The sequence below is a fragment of the Liolophura sinensis genome, chromosome 10 (assembly GCF_032854445.1).
Source record: "Liolophura sinensis isolate JHLJ2023 chromosome 10, CUHK_Ljap_v2, whole genome shotgun sequence".
In the NCBI taxonomy this organism is placed as follows: Eukaryota; Metazoa; Mollusca; class Polyplacophora; order Chitonida; family Chitonidae; genus Liolophura; species Liolophura sinensis.
Genome location: NC_088304.1, coordinates 22609190 through 22628563, shown reverse-complemented (window position 1 = coordinate 22628563; position 19374 = coordinate 22609190). Strand labels below are relative to the sequence as shown.

The 19374-nt window shown below is 38.9% G+C and overlaps 1 protein-coding gene across 1 annotated transcript in view; it reads left to right on the top strand.

Moving 5' to 3' along the window:
- The window catches only part of LOC135476243 (G protein-coupled receptor kinase 3-like), a 95744-nt gene that overhangs the window by 23050 nt on the left and 53320 nt on the right, over positions 1-19374 (top strand). The window contains exon 4 of the mRNA XM_064756194.1: positions 15536-15637. Within this exon, the coding sequence (XP_064612264.1) occupies positions 15536-15637 (102 nt within the window). The remainder of the gene's footprint in view (positions 1-15535; positions 15638-19374) is intronic.

The window sequence follows — 19374 nt, the reverse complement described above, 5'->3', positions numbered from 1 at the left end:
GAACTTTATGTTTGCTTGGGTAAAGGTTGGGTGCCGGCGTGTGTAATGGTTACAGCATGGCTGGTTTGGCACTTGTGTAAACTGTATCTGCAGCAAGCTGTCATTTGTGAGAATTTACATTTTATTGGCTTTGCTCCACTTACATAGTTAATGGTAATTGTACATTGCCTGAGGTTTTTGTTGATCTCAGGAGGTCGTCTGTCATTATACAGGAAAATTTGTCCATCACCAGCAGTAGCCTAACTAGGGAAAAACATTATACCTCCTGCATGGAAAAAGAATCGTGTATCACACACATGGAAGAATTTCACAATCTGTGGAAGTGTGTATCACACATTTGGAAGTGTACACGTACATCACACATATGGAAGTGTAGATCACATATGTAGAAGTGTGTATCACACATTTGGAAGTTTACATGTACACTACACATATGGAAGTGTAGATCGCATGTAGAAGTGTGTAGATCACATTTGAAAATGTTTGTACATATCACACATATGGAAGTGTATATCACACATCTGGAAGTGTATATCACGCATGGAGAGGTGTATATCACACATGGAGAAGTGTATGTCACCTGTGGAAGTGTACATCACACATGGGGAGTGTATCACAGTCAATTAAATGAAAATTTATGTTTTATACTATACTTTCTTGCGTTATGGGAGTAAGAGGAGAAAGTGAGGTTAGTTATTTAGGTTGTCAGTGCCCTGTAAGATAATGTTTTTGTGTGAAACAATTACGTGATTGTGCAGTTAAGTGATCAGCTTTGAGAGGGCACAACCATTTTAGTTTTGAACACGACTTCCTTTTACGAGGGAGAGGGGCGGATATTTCAGTGTTACATACATAACTTTTTCAATAATCCACCACATTTTTTTTTTAATATCTTGGGACAAGTTCACATTTATGTCCAGAAGTTACTGATGGCTTCAATTGGTAAATTAAACCAGAAAAAGTATTCTCAACAAAGGTAGAGGGCATTCAGTTTTGTGTGTCAAGGAAAGACAGAAGGAGAGAGAAAGAAAGAAAACACATTGAAGAACTCCAGTGTGTGTATTGGATGTTTTTGAAGGATATATTAATAGACTGTCTATGGTAGTCATTAGGCCTATGATAAAGAGGTTGTCTTTGCCCCAGACTGGTAGAGTACCCTAAAATAATATTTTGTGACATTTATTTGCTTCTAAAAATACGCTTTTGGGGGCGAAATTTTAGGTTATGTAGGGTATTACATATAGCATCAGATTGGTAGCTTGATGTGCTGCTGCCGTTAAGGCAAGGAAAAGAGGCCCTTTTATTGCTTCCTGAAAATTACAGCAGCTGTTTTGTTGTCTTGACGCAACAGCTACTACATAACCAGTGTTCATGGCTGAAACTATATAGCTGTATGGGCAGCGTGACTTGACATTCCTGATGCCCTCCTTCACCCTCATTAACTTCAATCTGTTCAAACAGTCGTAAAAAGTTTGAAAAGTGTCAAAGGTAAAACACACTGGTTGACAGTTTTGTTGCCTTCTCAATTGCTATGGATTTCTATGGCTAGAGTTAAATGAATTTTATTTGGAAAAACTACGCATTGTGCAGAAGTGGTCATAAATACCTGTAATAAAAACATTGATTACGACCGGTGACCTAGGCGTCAAGTAAGCGCAATAAATTCCTGCCTAGTTTATGGTTTCAAGTTACATGCTCCTAGGAAACCTTCATAAATTTAACTTTGTCGCAGATATATGTGTACATGTATTTATCTGGCATCAGAAAAAATGCTCCACTTTTCATTGGACAACAACGGTGACGTGGGGTACAGATATATTCTCGAATCCTGCAGACGACTAATGCGTCTGTTTGAGTAGGTTATCCCCCTTTGTTGGGTTGTGAATACAATGGTCACATCGCTGAAGTAATTCACTTTTACATCGATCTTCTGCACTGAATTGATGGGTCTTTGTAGGATAAATTCGTTACATGGTTTCTCATTGATAAGATACAGAAATATATGGCGTCAGTATAATTAGGCTCAGCCTCTATGAGGATAGTTGACATCGTATATTTGTGTATCCTGTCACTCTGTAACCATATAAGTGATGGTATTTTTCTTCTCATTCTACGAATGAGTTTTAGAGGTTCATGTATGTATTTTTCTTCTCTTCTTACAGATGAGTTTCAGTGGTACATGCATGTATTTTTCTTATCACTCTACAGATGAGTTTTAGGGGTACATTTATGTATTTTTCACACCATAATGCTGGTAGGCACCTTGTAGGTGAATATTTATAAATAAATAAATTATAAATTTACAAATAAGTACACATACCATACCAAGTTTTGAACAACAAAGCTTTTGATGAACAGAATGTGGACTTGAATGTTTCTCAGTGTTACCCATGATTACCTGGGGTTATGGGTGAGGGAGGACACATGTGTTCTGTTAATGCCTAGTGCAACATTTGATCAGAATAAAAAAATTTTTACTTTATTTCTTACTTTTCTGAAGTATGTAATGAGTGAGTGAGTAAGTGCTTGGGGTTTAATGGAAGTATATAATCAGTGAGTGAGTGAGTGAGTGCTTGGGGTTGAACGGAAGTATATAATGCTTGAAGCAGATATACTGTGCTATATACATGTGCTCCGAACACTGTAGACTAACAGGTTTATACATGCACACGTGTTTGTAAAAGCCTGTTGTCTTCAGTCTTCTAAAAGTATTCGACACAGCCAATAGGTTTCATACACAGTACGTAACCCTGTACAGTGGTGTATAGACCTGATAGGTGTACTGTATATATGGTGCCGCTGTGCATATAGGTTTTCATTGATTGTGTAAAGGAGGGCTATATCCTGGCTGCCAAACAGTGAAGTTCAACATGTAAAGGTGTTGACAACACCTACATGTATATGTGATCAATTCTGTGTACCTGTAAGGTACATTTTATCTTATGAGAGTGCCTTGCCAGCTGTGCACATCATAAATCAGATGGTAGTTTTAATTGGTTTTGATCGGCGAGTCAGCGAATCACCCTGCACAACTCCAGATACTGGTTCAATGTCATGACTGTAAGGTATACATGTAGGCTAGCTGTGCGAAAAGGCATTTGTTATTGACAAGAGTTATCGTCCTCAATAAATTCATATTTAGGTGACAAGAGTTATCTTCCTCAGTAAATTCATATTTAGGTGACGAGTTATCGTCCTCAATAAATTCATATTTAGGTGACAAGAGTTATCTTCCTCAATAAATTCATATTTAGGTGACAAGAGTTACCTTCCTCAATAAATTCATATTTAGGTGACGAGTTATCTTCCTCAATAAATTCATATTTAGGTGACGAGTTATCGTCCTCAATAAATTCATATTTAGGTGACAAGAGTTATCGTCCTCAGTAAATTCATATTTAGGTGACAAGAGTTATCGTCCTCAGTAAATTCATATTTAGGTGACAAGAGTTATCGTCCTCAATAAATTCATATTTAGGTGACGAGTTATCGTCCTCAATAAATTCATATTTAGGTGACGAGTTATCGTCCTCAATAAATTCATATTTAGGTGACAAGAGTTATCTTCCTCAATAAATTCATATTTAGGTGACAAGAGTTATCTTCCTCAATAAATTCATATTTAGGTGACGAGTTATCGTCCTCAATAAATTCATATTTAGGTGACAAGAGTTATCGTCCTCAGTAAATTCATATTTAGGTGACAAGAGTTACCTTCCTCAGTAAATTCATATTTAGGTGACGAGTTATCTTCCTCAGTAAATTCATATTTAGGTGACAAGAGTTACCTTCCTCAGTAAATTCATATTTAGGTGACGAGTTATCTTCCTCAGTAAATTCATATTTAGGTGACAAGAGTTATCTTCCTCAGTAAATTCATATTTAGGTGACAAGAGTTATCTTCCTCAGTAAATTCATATTTAGGTGACAAGAGTTATCTTCCTCAGTAAATTCATATTTAGGTGACGAGTTATCTTCCTCAGTAAATTCATATTTAGGTGACAAGAGTTATCGTCCTCAGTAAATTCATATTTAGGTGACAAGAGTTATCTTCCTCAGTAAATTCATATTTAGGTGACAAGAGTTATCTTCCTCAGTAAATTCATATTTAGGTGACAAGAGTTATCTTCCTCAGTAAATCCATATTTAGGTGACAAGAGTTATCTTCCTCAGTAAATTCATATTTAGGTGACAAGAGTTATCTTCCTCAGTAAATTCATATTTAGGTGACAAGAGTTACCTTCCTCAGTAAATCCATATTTAGGTGACAAGAGCTATCTTCCTCAGTAAATTCATATTTAGGTGACAAGAGTTATCTTCCTCAGTAAATTCATATTTAGGTGACAAGAGTTATCTTCCTCAGTAAATCCATATTTAGGTGACGAGTTATCGTCCTCAATAAATTCATATTTAGGTGACGAGTTATCGTCCTCAATAAATTCATATTTAGGTGACGAGTTATCGTCCTCAATAAATTCATATTTAGGTGACAAGAGTTACCTTCCTCAGTAAATTCATATTTAGGTGACAAGAGTTACCTTCCTCAGTAAATTCATATTTAGGTGACAAGAGTTACCTTCCTCAGTAAATTCATATTTAGGTGACAAGAGTTATCGTCCTCAGTAAATCCATATTTAGGTGACAAGAGTTATCTTCCTCAATAAATTCATATTTAGGTGACAAGAGTTATCTTCCTCAGTAAATTCATATTTAGGTGACGAGAGTTATCTTCCTCAATAAATTCATATTTAGGTGATAAGAGTTATCTTCCTCAGTAAATTCATATTTAGGTGACGAGTTATCGTCCTCAATAAATTCATATTTAGGTGACAAGAGTTACCTTCCTCAGTAAATTCATATTTAGGTGACAAGAGTTATCTTCCTCAGTAAATTCATATTTAGGTGACAAGAGTTATCTTCCTCAGTAAATTCATATTTAGGTGATCATTATGGAGAGGAAATTGTTTGGTTTTTTTAACCATTATTCAGTATCAAAATATTTAAACTTTTTATAATTCAGCCTTTTTGTGCGATTGCTAGGTGTTTATTCAAGCATATTCTGAAGGCGTTATTCTGTGTAGACTGATTATATTATGCTTTTTGCGATGCCCTGAAACTGACCAAATCCAGTAAATGTAGTTTTGTCTCCAAACTCAAATTACAAATATGCATAAATTGCACTGAAAGTTGTTCCTTCATGTGCGAAAAGTTGGAGGGATTAGGGTATATCAGAATTATCTTTTTATTCGAAACCTTTCCGTCTATGGAAAACATGTTAGAAACAAACTAGAACTTATTTTTGGATGAAAGTAATTACCCTCATTTTATATTATGAGAGAAGCATGTGCTTGCAATTCTGTGGAAACTCACATCCTTGACTTTGGTTTGACGCTGTTGGGTTTATTATACACTGTGTGTAGACCTTGATGTTCTGTATACATTAGCTATCAGGGTGTTTGTTTATATGTGGTTCTGAACATGTTGATAGTAACTACATGCGGGTGCTATACTCTATCCTTCAATGGTTCTCACATACTTTAACATCTTGTGTATTTAAACATGAACATTGACTCTCCTTCTCCCTATCTCCCATCCCCCCCCCCCAAACTCCGCCCCCAGAAAATTGTTTTTTGGAAGTCTGGAATAATTGCCTACTCAGTCAATATTATTTCATGTTAAAAAAAATGAAGTACGTGTATGATGGTGGGTATTAAAGTGTCTTTCACTAATGCTGTGTGTATCTTAACAGTGTAAGGAAGTCAGAGACCTACTGCCTGTGGGGGTGGGTATGGTTTGTTTACCTTTCCCTGAGAGGGGGTAAGACTCTTGGCAGGAGAAGGAAATCAACAGTCTTTACCAGTGTTCGAGGCCAATTCAGGTGTAACCTAATTGGTTCAAAAGTAAAATAAAAATACTAAAAAAAAGCACCTCCCCCACCCCCAATGCAATATTCTCTCTTCATGCTTTGGCAACTGCTAATTGCTTTCATTAGTAGCCAGATTCTGCAGGTCTTGAACTAACCTAATTGACCTAAAATTTCGTCAATGACTCCAGATTATGGGAGCTCTATAGATTTTAGAAAGATGCTTTGAAAGGTGTTTAAAAGGTATAATAATATCCTACTGGGAAAATGTAAATTTATGCACCAGAAGTAATTTCCCATGACATTATTTGCCACAAAAAATGCACTTTTGTGGTTGAATTTTTAGGTCGTTCAGGGTATATAGTATTCACAATGGCGTGCAGACTAAGCGAAAAAGAAAGTCTATGCCATGTGAATGAAAAGTAAAACAAACCAAAAAATAAATAACAATAATAAAAAAGTTATATGCGCTATCATATTGAAATACTCTGCAAATTTGACCAATACATGTAGTTACAATCTGAACAAATTTTGAAAACGAAAATGCACATGAACAGTTCAGGTAGGTTCACATGGAGATTGTAAAGTGCATGTGACCTGTCAAGATGAGATAATGTTCCTCTGTTACCACATAACAATATATACATTGTCTTTGGTTGAATTTATTGAGGATTTAAAGTAACTACATGTAGGAAGAACAAATTAATGCTCAAGTTTCCCCTCCACCAGTCTCTGTCCTGGGTCTTATCAGTAGCCCCCCCTGTCCCTGGAGCAGACATACAGAGACTGATGCTTTAGCTCAATGGAACCCTGCCAGACTTGAGAATTTCATGGTTCTGTGAGAAGGAATTAGGATTGCTGGCTGACAGAATTAAACCTTGATGCCAGAGCATTCTTGATTTGCTGCTGCCAGCAAGATGGCTTAATATAGGGTTTCTATACTTTGGGATGTAGAACGGGAGATGCTTTTCTGTATGAAGGGAGGCCAACAGCTATGTGGTACAGCCTGAGCGACATATGAAGCACAGGTTAAATACGTCCACGCTATGAAATGGGGATGGCCCGGAGTCTGATGCGCTCTCCTCGTATGATGCGCTACTGCTCGGCCTAGGTATAGAGCGATGCTGGCGCTAGAGTGTTCAGATCCACCCTGGGAGCAGGTGTCCAGATTGGTCTGATATGAAATGTCAGGATAAGCTAAGTCTGACCCTCAGGCAGGATGTTTATATTCATCATCTACCTTCAGGGTACATGCATGGGGCTGCTATAATATAAAGTATTCAACTTGATTCCCTCCGTTAAATTGTATACTTTGATTGTGTGTTGGTGCAGTATAGATCAGTGCTACACCTCCTATTAACAAGACTCATCCCACTCAACTCCCCCTCCCCCCAACCCCATCCGCCCACTCGACTCTTGAGAGGCTCCTGGATCATCGTGCCGCCTGGCATGCTATCCACCTCAGTCCATGGAGGCCTCATTATGTCATAAACCTGCTAGACTTTTTATTTTATTTTATTTTGTATCATTCTATTTATGTTTAGGAATTAGAAAACAAAACAATAAAAAGAAACACAAGGATGAACCCATTATAGTTTTTAAAGATATCTTAACTGATAAAAAAAAAAGCAACTGTCAATGTACAATACCAGTAGCTTGTGTCATACTTTCTGGAGATGTGTTTGTAGACAGGCTTTTATACATCTTCAAACACATCTTTTTAGCAATTATATTTTTATCTAGATTAGAAGCCTATGATTTGGGAACTCTGCCCATACATACATGTACATTGTACATGAAAGTTGTCTGTATGTTTGCCACCAGCAATGAGGCCATGTTTTTTTTTCAGGCGCTCATATATCTGTCCCTCCCATCCTCCAACAGCTTTACAGAAAAAGTCACTCTCTGATTTGGATGAAATTTTGTTCACACCTTGGACTTGAGCCAAGAACCAATCCATAGCATTTTGGTAGTGATTCACATCCAGGAATTTTTGAAACGATTTTTCACCTTTGTTAGACTATACATAAATGCATATGTTTGTTCTACAATGGGATGGTGCCTAGCAGAGTGTTGTTGTTTATTTCTTTGCACTTTTGTACGTTTCAGAGCAAAAGTTAGCTTTTTAAGTTGGGCAATTAAGCTAATTTGAGAAAAAATATTTAAGAAATCAAGGAACCTGAATGTAATGCTTGAATATCAAAATATTGATGTTTAAGTTAATGTAAGTACAGTGAGCACACACAGATATGTGGAATTTTTTCAGATACTTAGGTTAAGGTAATGCTACAATATTCTCATTAATTTTACAGGGTAAACTGTAATTTTTACCGTCTTTGTGTTAGATTTGGCTTTTACATGTTGCCCTTGTGGAGTGTAAATGACTTATAATTTTGCCAACAAACTGCATTTTTTAGAAGCAGATAAATAGGTTAATCTTGGTGTTAAAACTTATTTTCCGAGTAGTATATCAGATATACTTTTCAAACAAACTTCAAACACCTTTCTCAGTTCAATATAACCATCAGAATCAGACAAAATGTGTAACTCAGTCATAAGCGAAATTTTACATATGACATGTAGGTTATTTTACTGCAGCTGTGAAGCCTGGACGTTCTACTGATGCATGACAAGGGTCAGAGCTGTCTGGGGTTCACAGGAGGCATCAGGTGTGGCTGTCACATGTAGAGAACAGCTTCTCCAGGTGACATATACATGTAAGCCTGTCTGGCTCACTTCTTTTGCCCTAACATCTTGATTTCATGCGTAGTTTGTCCATTGCAAGGACATTTGGTGCACCATGCACAGAAGAGTTCCAAAAAGATCTCTGGATTGGTGTAATCATGTCTGTTGAACTTCGAGAGAAAAAATGGTGAAAACAAAATGCCATCCTGAGGAATAAAACGTTTGGGTAAATAAAACATCCATATGGCAAGGTTATATTTCCAGCCAAGACAGACTCCCAAGGGCTTTTGTCAAAACAACGTGCATGGGTGTAGGATCTTTACTGCAGGGTTTTCATTTAAAATTGGAGAAGGAGGTCAGAGTTCAAAAGTAGGCGGCTGAATTGAAAGTAATTATGTCACAATTACTACTGATTTAAATAGTGAGAATATTTGGCGGCTTGGCGGCTACAGGGGACGGCAGTAGACAGCTGTCTGCAGCCTGCTACAGGGACTGCAGTAGATAGCTGTCTGCAGCCTGCTACAGGGACTGCAGTAGACAGCTGTCTGCAGCCTGCTATAGGGACTGCAGTAGACAGCTGTCTGCAGCCTGCTACAGGGACTGCAGTAGATAGCTGTCTGCAGCCTGCGACAGGGACAACAGTAGACAGCTGTCTGCAGCCTGCTACAGGGACAACAGAAGACAGCTGTCTGCAGCCTGCTACAGGGACTGCAGTAGATAGCTGTCTGCAGCCTGCAACAGGGACAACAGTAAACAGCTGTCTGTAGCCTGCTACAGGGACAACAGAAGACAGCTGTCTGCAGCCTGCTACAGGGACTGCAGTAGATAGCTGTCTGCAGCCTGCGACAGGGACAGCAGTAGACAAATGTCTGCAGCCTGCTACAGGGACAACAGTAAACAGCTGTCTGCAGCCTGCTACAGGGACAACAGTAGACAGCTGTCTGCAGCCTGCTACAGGGACTGCAGTAGATAGCTGTCTGCAGCCTGCTACAGGGACAACAGTAGACAGCTGTCTGCAGCCTGCTACAGGGACTGCAGTAGATAGCTGTCTGCAGCCTGCTACAGGGACAACAGTAGACAGCTGTCTGCAGCCTGCTACAGGGACTGCAGTAGATATCTGTCTGCAGCCTGCTACAGGGACTGCAGTAGACAGCTGTCTGCAGCCTGCTACAGGGACTGCAGTAGATATCTGTCTGCAGCCTGCGACAGGGACAACAGTAGACAGCTGTCTGCAGCCTGCTACAGGGACAACAGAAGACAGCTGTCTGCAGCCTACTACTTGGCCATTTTGAACACCTTGATATTATAACATGTCAATTGTAAACAGCATACACGTATATGGACATTACACGTTTTGATCTACAAATATCTGTGGATCAAACTCTACATGCAAATCAACTCAATATGAAATACATGTAAAATGTTTAGCATAGTTGGTTGTTCAGATCAATGTAGATTTTTTAGGTTGGACATTTCATCTTACGTTTTAATACATTAACTGTGACAATGCATTATTATGTTGTTTTGCAAACATTTTAAAATGATGTGCAGAACAAGGAACTTATTTTAGTCATCTGCTTTTTTGCATTTTACTAATGCTAGTTTGAAATGGATGAAGAAATGGCCTACCGGCAAAAGTATTATTGCATCAAGCCCCGCAGAAGTATGAGTGTTTAGGAGAATCTTCATGTAGGGAGATTATGTCTTGAGTGACAGAAATTATCGCAGAATTAATAATTTTTCATCAGCAGATTTGGCTGTAGATTCAGTCTTAAAAATAGAGTCACGTTTTCTGCCTTTGGGGATGAAATGAAAAACCAGTTTGTAGCTGCTGAAGGATATTGTTATAAGAGCTGTGGCAAAACGCAGAGGGATATAATTGTAGAGCTGTGATAAAACACTATGAAGACTGCTGACGAATATTGTTATACAGCTGGGGTAAAACGCAGAGGGATATTGTTATACAGCTGTGGTAAAACGCAGAGGGATATTGTTATAGAGCTGTGATAAAACACAATGAAGACTGCTGACGAATATTGTTATATAGCTGGGGTAAAACGCAGAGGGATATTGTTATAGAGCTGTGGTAAAACGCAGAGGGATATTGTTATAGAGCTGTGATAAAACAATGAAGACTGCTGACGAATATTGTTATAGAGCTGTGGTAAAACGCAGAGGGATATTGTTATAGAGCTGTGGTAAAACGCAGAGGGATATTGTTATAGAGCTGTGGTAAAACGCAGAGGGATATTGTTATAGAGCTGTGATAAAACACAATGAAGACTGCTGACGAATATTGTTGTACAGCTGGGGTAAAACGCAGAGGGATATTGTTATAAGAGCTGTGGCAAAACGCAGAGGGATATTGTTATAGAGCTGTGATAAAACACAATGAAGACTGCTGACGAATATTGTTGTACAGCTGGGGTAAAACGCAGAGGGATATTGTTATAAGAGCTGTGGCAAAACGCAGAGGGATATTATTGTAGAGCTGTGATAAAACACTATGAAGACTGCTGACAAATATTGTTATACAGCTGGGGTAAAACGCAGAGGGATATTGTTATAAAGCTGTGGTAAAATGCATTGAAGGTTGCTGAGCCGGCCGTGTTTTCGATGTTGTGGTGGATAGGCCTCAGGTGGTGGATCGTACGAAGGCTGAAGTATATATGTGTAGGCTGATTTGACGAGCCATTAAGGTCTATCAATACAGATCAATAGTGATCAGTGCAGACATTTTCCAGACAGGATTATCCCGCTGTGGAGATGGCCGACCTTTTTGCTGTACAATGCACACCCTATTGGTTTTGCAAAGCATCGAGACTGTGTTGATTGGAGGATTTTTAGACTTGCCTCCAATGTCACACCTTAATTGGTTTTGCCTGGCGTTGTCTAGGCATCCAGCCTCTTCGCTCAGCTACAGCGTGTAATGCCAATTGAATAAGTAGGGTTTATCGGCTGACTAAGTAGGGCTTGAGCGTTTTGGAAAAGCCAGCAGAAAACTAGCGGCAGTAATATCCCTGCGAACCAAAGCAGCGTATGGACAGCATGGTCGAGGCTTCTCTGTGGACACAATCTGTCTTGCCAGGATGTCTCGGCCAAGGCATATATCTATTCCACAACCACTGTCTGTCAATGGTCTTTGGCTGAAAGTCGTTTTTTTTGGTCTCGTATACACACAGTATAACCTTCACATTGTTCAGCATTGTCACGATGGCTGAAAGGTTTTTTTTTTGTCTCGTATATGCAGACCATAACCATAACCTTGTTCAGCATTGTCACGATGGCTGAAAGATTTTTTTTTTTTTGTCTCATTCATGCACAGTATAACCTTAACCTTGTTCGGCATTGTCACAATGGCTGAAAGGGTTTTTTGTCCTGTACATGCACAGTATAACCTTAACCTTGTTCAGCATTGTCATGAGGGCTGAAAGGTTTTTGTGGTCTCGTATACGCACAGTATAACCTTCACCTTGTTCAGCATTGTCACGATGGCTGAAAGGGTTTCTTTGGTCTCGAATAGGCACAGTATAACTTTCACCTTGTTCAGCATTGTCACGATGGCTGAAAGTTCAAAATGACCTTGTTCAGCATTGCCATGATGGCTGAAATGGTGTCATGTCTGTGTGTCTTTATCTGGAGGCGGGAATGTGTCTTGAGGTGGGAGTTTGATAGGGTGTGGGGGGGAAGAGTTCATTCAGCCATAGTAATGATATCTGTTTCAAGCTCGAACAGCCTTGTTGATATAAACACCTTAGAGTCGATTGATTTGTAACCAATCATAGCAGAGCACTGTCTTATGGGCAGGATTACATGTACACATAGGTAGTACAAAACTCAAGCGTTCCTGTTGGCATTAATTTAAATTTATATATTTATTTATTTATTTGACTGCTGGCAAACCTTCCCACGTTCGGCTGTAAGTTAGCCATATGTTCCCAATAAAATTAGTTTTCATAAATCTAATGTAAACATTAAATTCAAAATGAATCACCTTAAATACAAATCAAACGGTACAACTACACGTACCTGTATAAATAATTTCTAAATAAATACCAAAAAGTATCCTCTACCTCAGCTTTCAATTTTCTTCCAGCTCATTGCATGATGTTTTTAGCTTTATGGGTGCAGCCATGTTGATCCTGAAGTGGTAGTGCTGAGGTTGGTAATCCAAAAGTGGGATGGAAAAATCCACGTAAAGCTAGGCTGTTAATTGATGGGAATCAATCAGGAAGGACATTATATGGAGAAGTTACAAATGGGTTGCCTTGGAGAGGTAGTTCTATACAGGTTGGAACCTGAAGTGTTGGATAAATTAGTCTATAAACCCACTCACCGTGGCATTATTACCTGTAATCAACGTGGTTTCATCTGGCTTTGAAGGATTCGCATCCAGGTAGTTTTAATTACTGTCCCCACGATTATATGAGTAATCTGTAGGCAAATGTATTAGCTTGAGTGCAGATTATGTGTGCGTGTCTGGTGTAATTGTCTGCTGATCATCTCGGCGTGTTTTGGCGACTGATGAGCTTCTCAATAAACATGTCAACAGAGGTTGGGCTCGGGTACAGAGAGATAATTTGTCGACTGGAGTAAAAGCTTATAAATATTTCAATAGTGACTGCAGTCTATACATGTACATGTTTATGTACATGTAGATATGTATTCTGTTTTTGTACTGAAATGAGGTTCAAAGCATTGATTTTTTTTTATTCTATACATACATGTGTACATCTGCTTGGAAAGGCCTGCCAGCCACCTGTGGATGTCGTGGGTCCCCACGTAATGCTTGTCATCGTAGTATAAGCGAAATATTCCTGCAGTGTGGCATAAAACAAGTCCAGTAAAAAATAAGTATATATGTGTATACAATACAAGTTAAAAAATAAAAGATTTTATTTCATTGAGGTTCAGTCCCAGCCTTGAAAAAGGAGTTGGAGATTTTCCTACCTCAGTACTGTAACTGTTCCTTGGGCAGATCCTGGCAGTAAAACTGTCAACATTGTCATACAGAAGGAGTTCTATATTTTCCTACCTCAGTACTGTAACTGTTCCTTGGGCAGATCCTGGCAGTAAAACTGTCAACATTGTCATACAGAAGGTGTTCTAGATTTTCCTACCTCAGTACTGTAACTGTTCCTTGGGCAGATCCTGGCAGTAAAACTGTCAACATTGTCATACAGAAGGAGCTCTAGATTTTCCTACCTCAGTACTGTAACTGTTCCTTGAGCAGATCCTGGCAGTAAAACTGTCAACATTACCATACAGAAGGAGCTCTAGATTTTCCTACCTCAGAACTGTAACTGTTCCTTGGGCAGATCCTGGCAGTAAAACTGTCAACATTGCCATACAGGAGGAGTTCTAGATTTTCCTACCTCAGTACTGTAACTGTTCCTTGGGCAGATCCAGGCAGTAAAACTGTCAACATTGCCATACAGAAGGAGTTCTAGATTTTCCTACCTCAGTACTGTAACTGTTCCTTGGGCAGATTCTGGCAGTAAAACTGTCAACATTGCCATACAGAAGGAGTTCTAGATTTTCCTACCTCAGAACTGTTATTGTTCTTTGGGCAGATCCAGGCAGTAAAACTGTCAGCATTGTCATACAGAAGGAGTTCTAGATTTTCCTACCTCAGTACTGTAACTGTTCCTTGGGCAGATCCAGGCAGTAAAACTGTCAGCATTATCATACAGAAGGAGTTCTAGATTTTCCTACCTCAGTACTGTAACTGTTCCTTGGGCAGATCCTGGCAGTAAAAATGTCAACATTGCCATACAGGAGGAGCTCTAGATTTTCCTACCTCAGAACTATAACTGTTCCTTGGGCAGATCCAGGTAGTAAAACTGTCAACATTGCCATACAGAAGGAGTTCTGGATTTTCCTACCTCAGTACTGTAACTGCTCCTTGGGCAGATCCTGGGCAGTAAAACTGTCAACATTGCCATACAGTGCTACCCATAGGGCATTACCAGTACATATATATGTGCACAAATATTAGAAAGCACTTACTTTCCACCAACCAATACGGTGCACCAAGTACCGTATCTAATTCTTCTGTTTCTTAGGACAGATATTAGTAGTACTGAATGCAAAGAATAACATTTCTCTCCCAGTTTGTTTTTTTTTTTTTTTTTTTGGACCAATAATAAGAGCATGAATATGTTTATTAGATTAGCTAACAATGTAAAGAAAAGAAACTAAATATTACCGCTACAATACATGTGTATTGGCTAAAAAGAGCGGACCAGGCGTCCCAAAAATTAGAAGAGTTAGGGTACACCTGGTGAACCTGCTGTACATATACATGTCAGCGTATCACATGATAGGTATAAAAGTTCCTCAGTTACTTGCCAAAGTCCTGTGGCTTATTCCAGGCATTCCGCTATCTGCCTTCCATAGCAATTGACCACTGCAATACATGTATATGAAGTGCAAATGACCAGTACTTAATTACAGTGTTGAGGAATTTCAGCCAGTTCAAAACTTTTAAAGAACAGGTATATGTCTGTTTATCACTTCAAGTTCTGTGATTCTTCAACCTTTTCATATGATTGCAAGGTGTTTATGCAAGCTTAATATTCTGAAGGCATTATTCTGTGTGGACTGATAAAATTATACGTTTTGTGAAGCCCCAAAATTGGCAAATTCAACAAAAGTAATTTGTCCTCCAGAGTCAAATGAAAAATGTGCGTAAATTGCACTGGGAATTGCTCATTCATATACGAAAATGTTGAGAAACTAGGGTATGATCATCATTACTAAAAGGCTGTGTCACTGTTTCATATTGGAATGAACGAATGAATGAATGAATGAATGAATGAATGCTTGAGGTTTAATGACTTGCTTTTGACTTTAGGAGTCTGCTCTAACTGTTCTAAGGTGTCTGTATGTTATTAGTTTCTCTGATCATCTGTCTCTGTTTCCATGGATTCATTCTATGCTATCCACCTGTTCTAATATGTCACCATTGCTTTTATCTCTTTACAGGTGAAGAAATTTGAGAAATTAGAATCAGACGAAGAGAGAATCAAAGTAGGCAAAGAAATATATGACCAATTTATCATGAAGGAATTGTTATCACAGTCACACGTGAGTAGAGTTAATGTCTTGGTCAATTGTAAAGTTTCTTTTTCTTAGAAATGGACTGGATGATACTTATGTGTGTCCTTTCTCTACAGCAGACGGCAATTTTCCTTTTTACGTTCACAGATTGATAAATGTGCTGTCCAATGCACAGCTCATTTTCTGGTGGCGCAAAGCTGTGATTTATGCTTATTAATTTCTGATTAGTGTTGTGTACTCCAGTACTTACCTTAATCTCTACATTTACAGCTGATTGTTAAGGGCAGGGGGCGTTGCTTTTTAAATGAGATACCAAGGCCATAAACGGCTTTTGAATATGGCGCCTGGCCTGGGTCTGTATAATACAATAATGGAACTGTTGCACGGCCAGTTTACATCATCTGCCTTGGCTATAACAGTTATGAGTTTAATGCACAGAATTCCAGTATTCCTGCTATCCCCAGTGCAGGCTGCAGAGAAAGCAGTTTAGTGTCGTAGGCACATGTAGCTGCATTATAAGGATTTCGCCATGCAGTGTGATGTTTATGTTTCAAGTAAAAATTGAAGAATATTGCTCCTTGGCTTAAAGGAAGATTCTGACACTGTACATTCCATCAAAGAACATGAATATGACACGTGTATAAAATGGTTTAATGTATATGTACTGTCTGGTATTTTCTCAAAAAGTTAATGGCTCAGTTGATTAGAGCGCTAGAGCAGCGTAACGACCCAGAAGCCTCTCACCAGTGCGGTACTGTGAGTTCAAGTCCAGCTCATGCTGGCGTCCTCTCTGGTTGTAAGTGGGAAGGTCTTTCAGCAACGTAAGGATGGTAGTGGATTTGCCTAGGGCTCTGCGCAGTTTCCTCCTACCATAATGCTGGCCTCTGTCGTATTAGTGAAATAATCTTGAGTATGGCATAAAACACTAATCAAATAAATAAATAATCAAAACGTTAGTAATTGATGTATTTATGAATATTTAGTTCTAGTCTGGAAATCACCTTATGTGAAAGGTAGATGGTCTTAAACATAACACTTCGCCAAAAAGGTAGATTTTTGGAGGCAAATAAAGGTAATAAATAATATTTTGGATGCTTAAATTGACATTTCTCTAGTAGGATGTTATCCATCATGTATGTTGCAAACAATCTTCAAATACCTATGTATTATCTGAGGTCAATAGAAGTCATTTGCATTACCGGTATCAATTGGTCACATAAGAAATTTTGAATCAGATGTTGTGATTGCTTTAACTGAGGTGTTAAAAATCACTGTGACATTTCTGGTTTGGAATTGTCTGACCTTGAAGTATTTTGGTCCTCTTCGGTGGCCGTGTGTCTCGGCATTTTCATTCCTGGAGAGAATGTACTTGCTCTGAGATGCCATCTGAACAAGGACGTACAAGAACACTTCATCTATTAATTTAATGGAGAATGCCTTCAGGCAATCTCTTAAGACATAAAAACAGGAAAGAAACAGAGAGAAACAGACGCAGAATAGAGGGGAGAAAAAGGGAAAATTGCATGGCTGGATAGGCTGGATAGGAAGAGAGGCGGGTGAAGATGTGCGGGCTCTTGAAACGAAGGATGCCAACTTAGACCAATTAAGGAAGCCGCAGGAAGATGCCCGGAAGCCATGCTGCTCAGACTAGGGCTATCAAGAGATGCGAATGCAAAGGTGTCCAAGAACTTGAGAAACTGAGAGCTATATGTGACACCTGGACTGGGGGAGGGGGGGGGGAAATGTAGAAGCTTTTCAATGTCATGTACATGTGCATGTATGTACATTGTTAATACGATACTTTGTGAAGGACATCAAGGAATTCAAAGCATGCAGTACTACATTATTGTTAAAGGAACATGTGACATACAGCTCTTTCAATGCAAATTTGAAACACACAAAAAGTAACAAAGTGGATAATTAAAATTGGTGTGTACTAAAGTGATATACAGTATGCATGTATTAATTATCAATCGATGGATGCACACAGGTAAATCCAGGTAAAGATGCTGTGACATTTATCCGAACCAATGTCATATCATTTCGTTACTGTAAATTGAGGGAATTGCACACCAGCCAGCCATTTGTAGAGTAAGACTGCCAAATGTACATGACTAGGGCTTGGGCAAGAGATTTGCGTGAAATTTTGGAATGAGATATTCTAATAGTATTCTGATATTGTTAGATGAGGTGCATATCAACATGTATGAGGTGGACAGTGTAGTGGACATTGTAACTGGGAAATGATATGAGGTTTGTGGTTGTAATTTAATGTGGATGGCATGTTGCTGGAGAGGGCACACAACAACACCGCTTCAAGTTCCAGCCGTTAACACTTTTACATTCAACATGTAATAGAGGAATATATGGGAAGGTCTGCCAGCAACCTGCGAATGGCCATGGGTTTCCCCCACCCGGGCTCTACTCAGTTTCCTCCAGCAAGCTCTACTTGGTTTCCTCCCACCATATTGCTCGCCGTAGTCATGTAAGTGAAATATTTTTTGAGTACGGCATATAACACCAATAAAATGGAGAAATAAAGCAGCAACAGAGGAAGGTATGGGAGTGTCTTTTGTTCCATGCACATGAATGTTCACCATATTGATCAGTGAGCTGACAGAAATCTCCAAGTGGCTACAACTTAACATTCACTGACATTGGCCTAGTTTATTTGATACTGAGAATATTGATGGAGTGGGCTAAAGTCAGAGAGTATTATTTCACCTGCGCGTGTTGGTCAGAGAGATTTGCTCATAATAGGCTGCCTCAAAGTTATTTACAGCATCCTTAAGCATTAAATCTCCTAAAAATACCTGCGGAACGAAACTGCGCTGAGAAAGATGTGTGTGTTCGACATGACTAGTGGCTGTTTTCTTTAATATCATAGAAGCCTTGCAAAAACTGAGGACTGTAGATTCCGACAGTGTAGCTAGATTAGTCACATTGGGGCTGTGCACAAAGGTACACTCTTCACAGAGAGATAGAGTGGCAGGCTCAACTGCCTGTCCATGACCTGATATCATGGAGCCATTGATAATGTATCAAGTGGTGGTTTGAAATGTTAAAGTATCAAGAGTGGGCTGTGGGTTCAAATCTGTACAAGTTCATGCAGCTGTTTTGTCTCAGGATTTCATCGGTTCATTGAAAGAAGGCCTTGTCTGTTCAATATATGGGCGCTTTTTTTTTTTATTTGGAATTTTTTGTGTTTTTTATGGTGCTGTGTGTAATTACATTGACACTGTGTTGTAGAGGTACTAGGTCTTCCAGCAACCTGCAGGTGGTCGTGGGTTTCCTTCGGGCTCTGCCGGGTTTCCTCCCACCATAATGCTGTCCGCTGTCATATAAGTGAAATATTCTTGAATACAACATAAAACACCTATCAAGTAAATAAACAGAGGTACTGGAAGATAAATAAATTTGTAATGTGAAATTGAATTCTGTTTTCCGGTGAAATAAATAAAATCATCAATTCTCATTTTTGGTGCAGAAACTTTACTACATTTTTCCAGCAAAATATCTTGCTATGCTACATCCTTCAGACAAATGTAAAAACAGATGTCTAATTTGAATCGGATTGTCAGAATTATGACCTAGTGCTGTCTTGGAAATAACGAGAGAAAGAAAATATCAGAGATTGTGTGATGGATATCAAGATACTAATTGGCCTAAAAATCTCTGAGTTTCAGGTGACCTGTACTGGTCATAGAATCATAAAGAAAGGGTAAGTCTAGGTTAAATGATGATTAATCCTCGCCAGAAGGCAT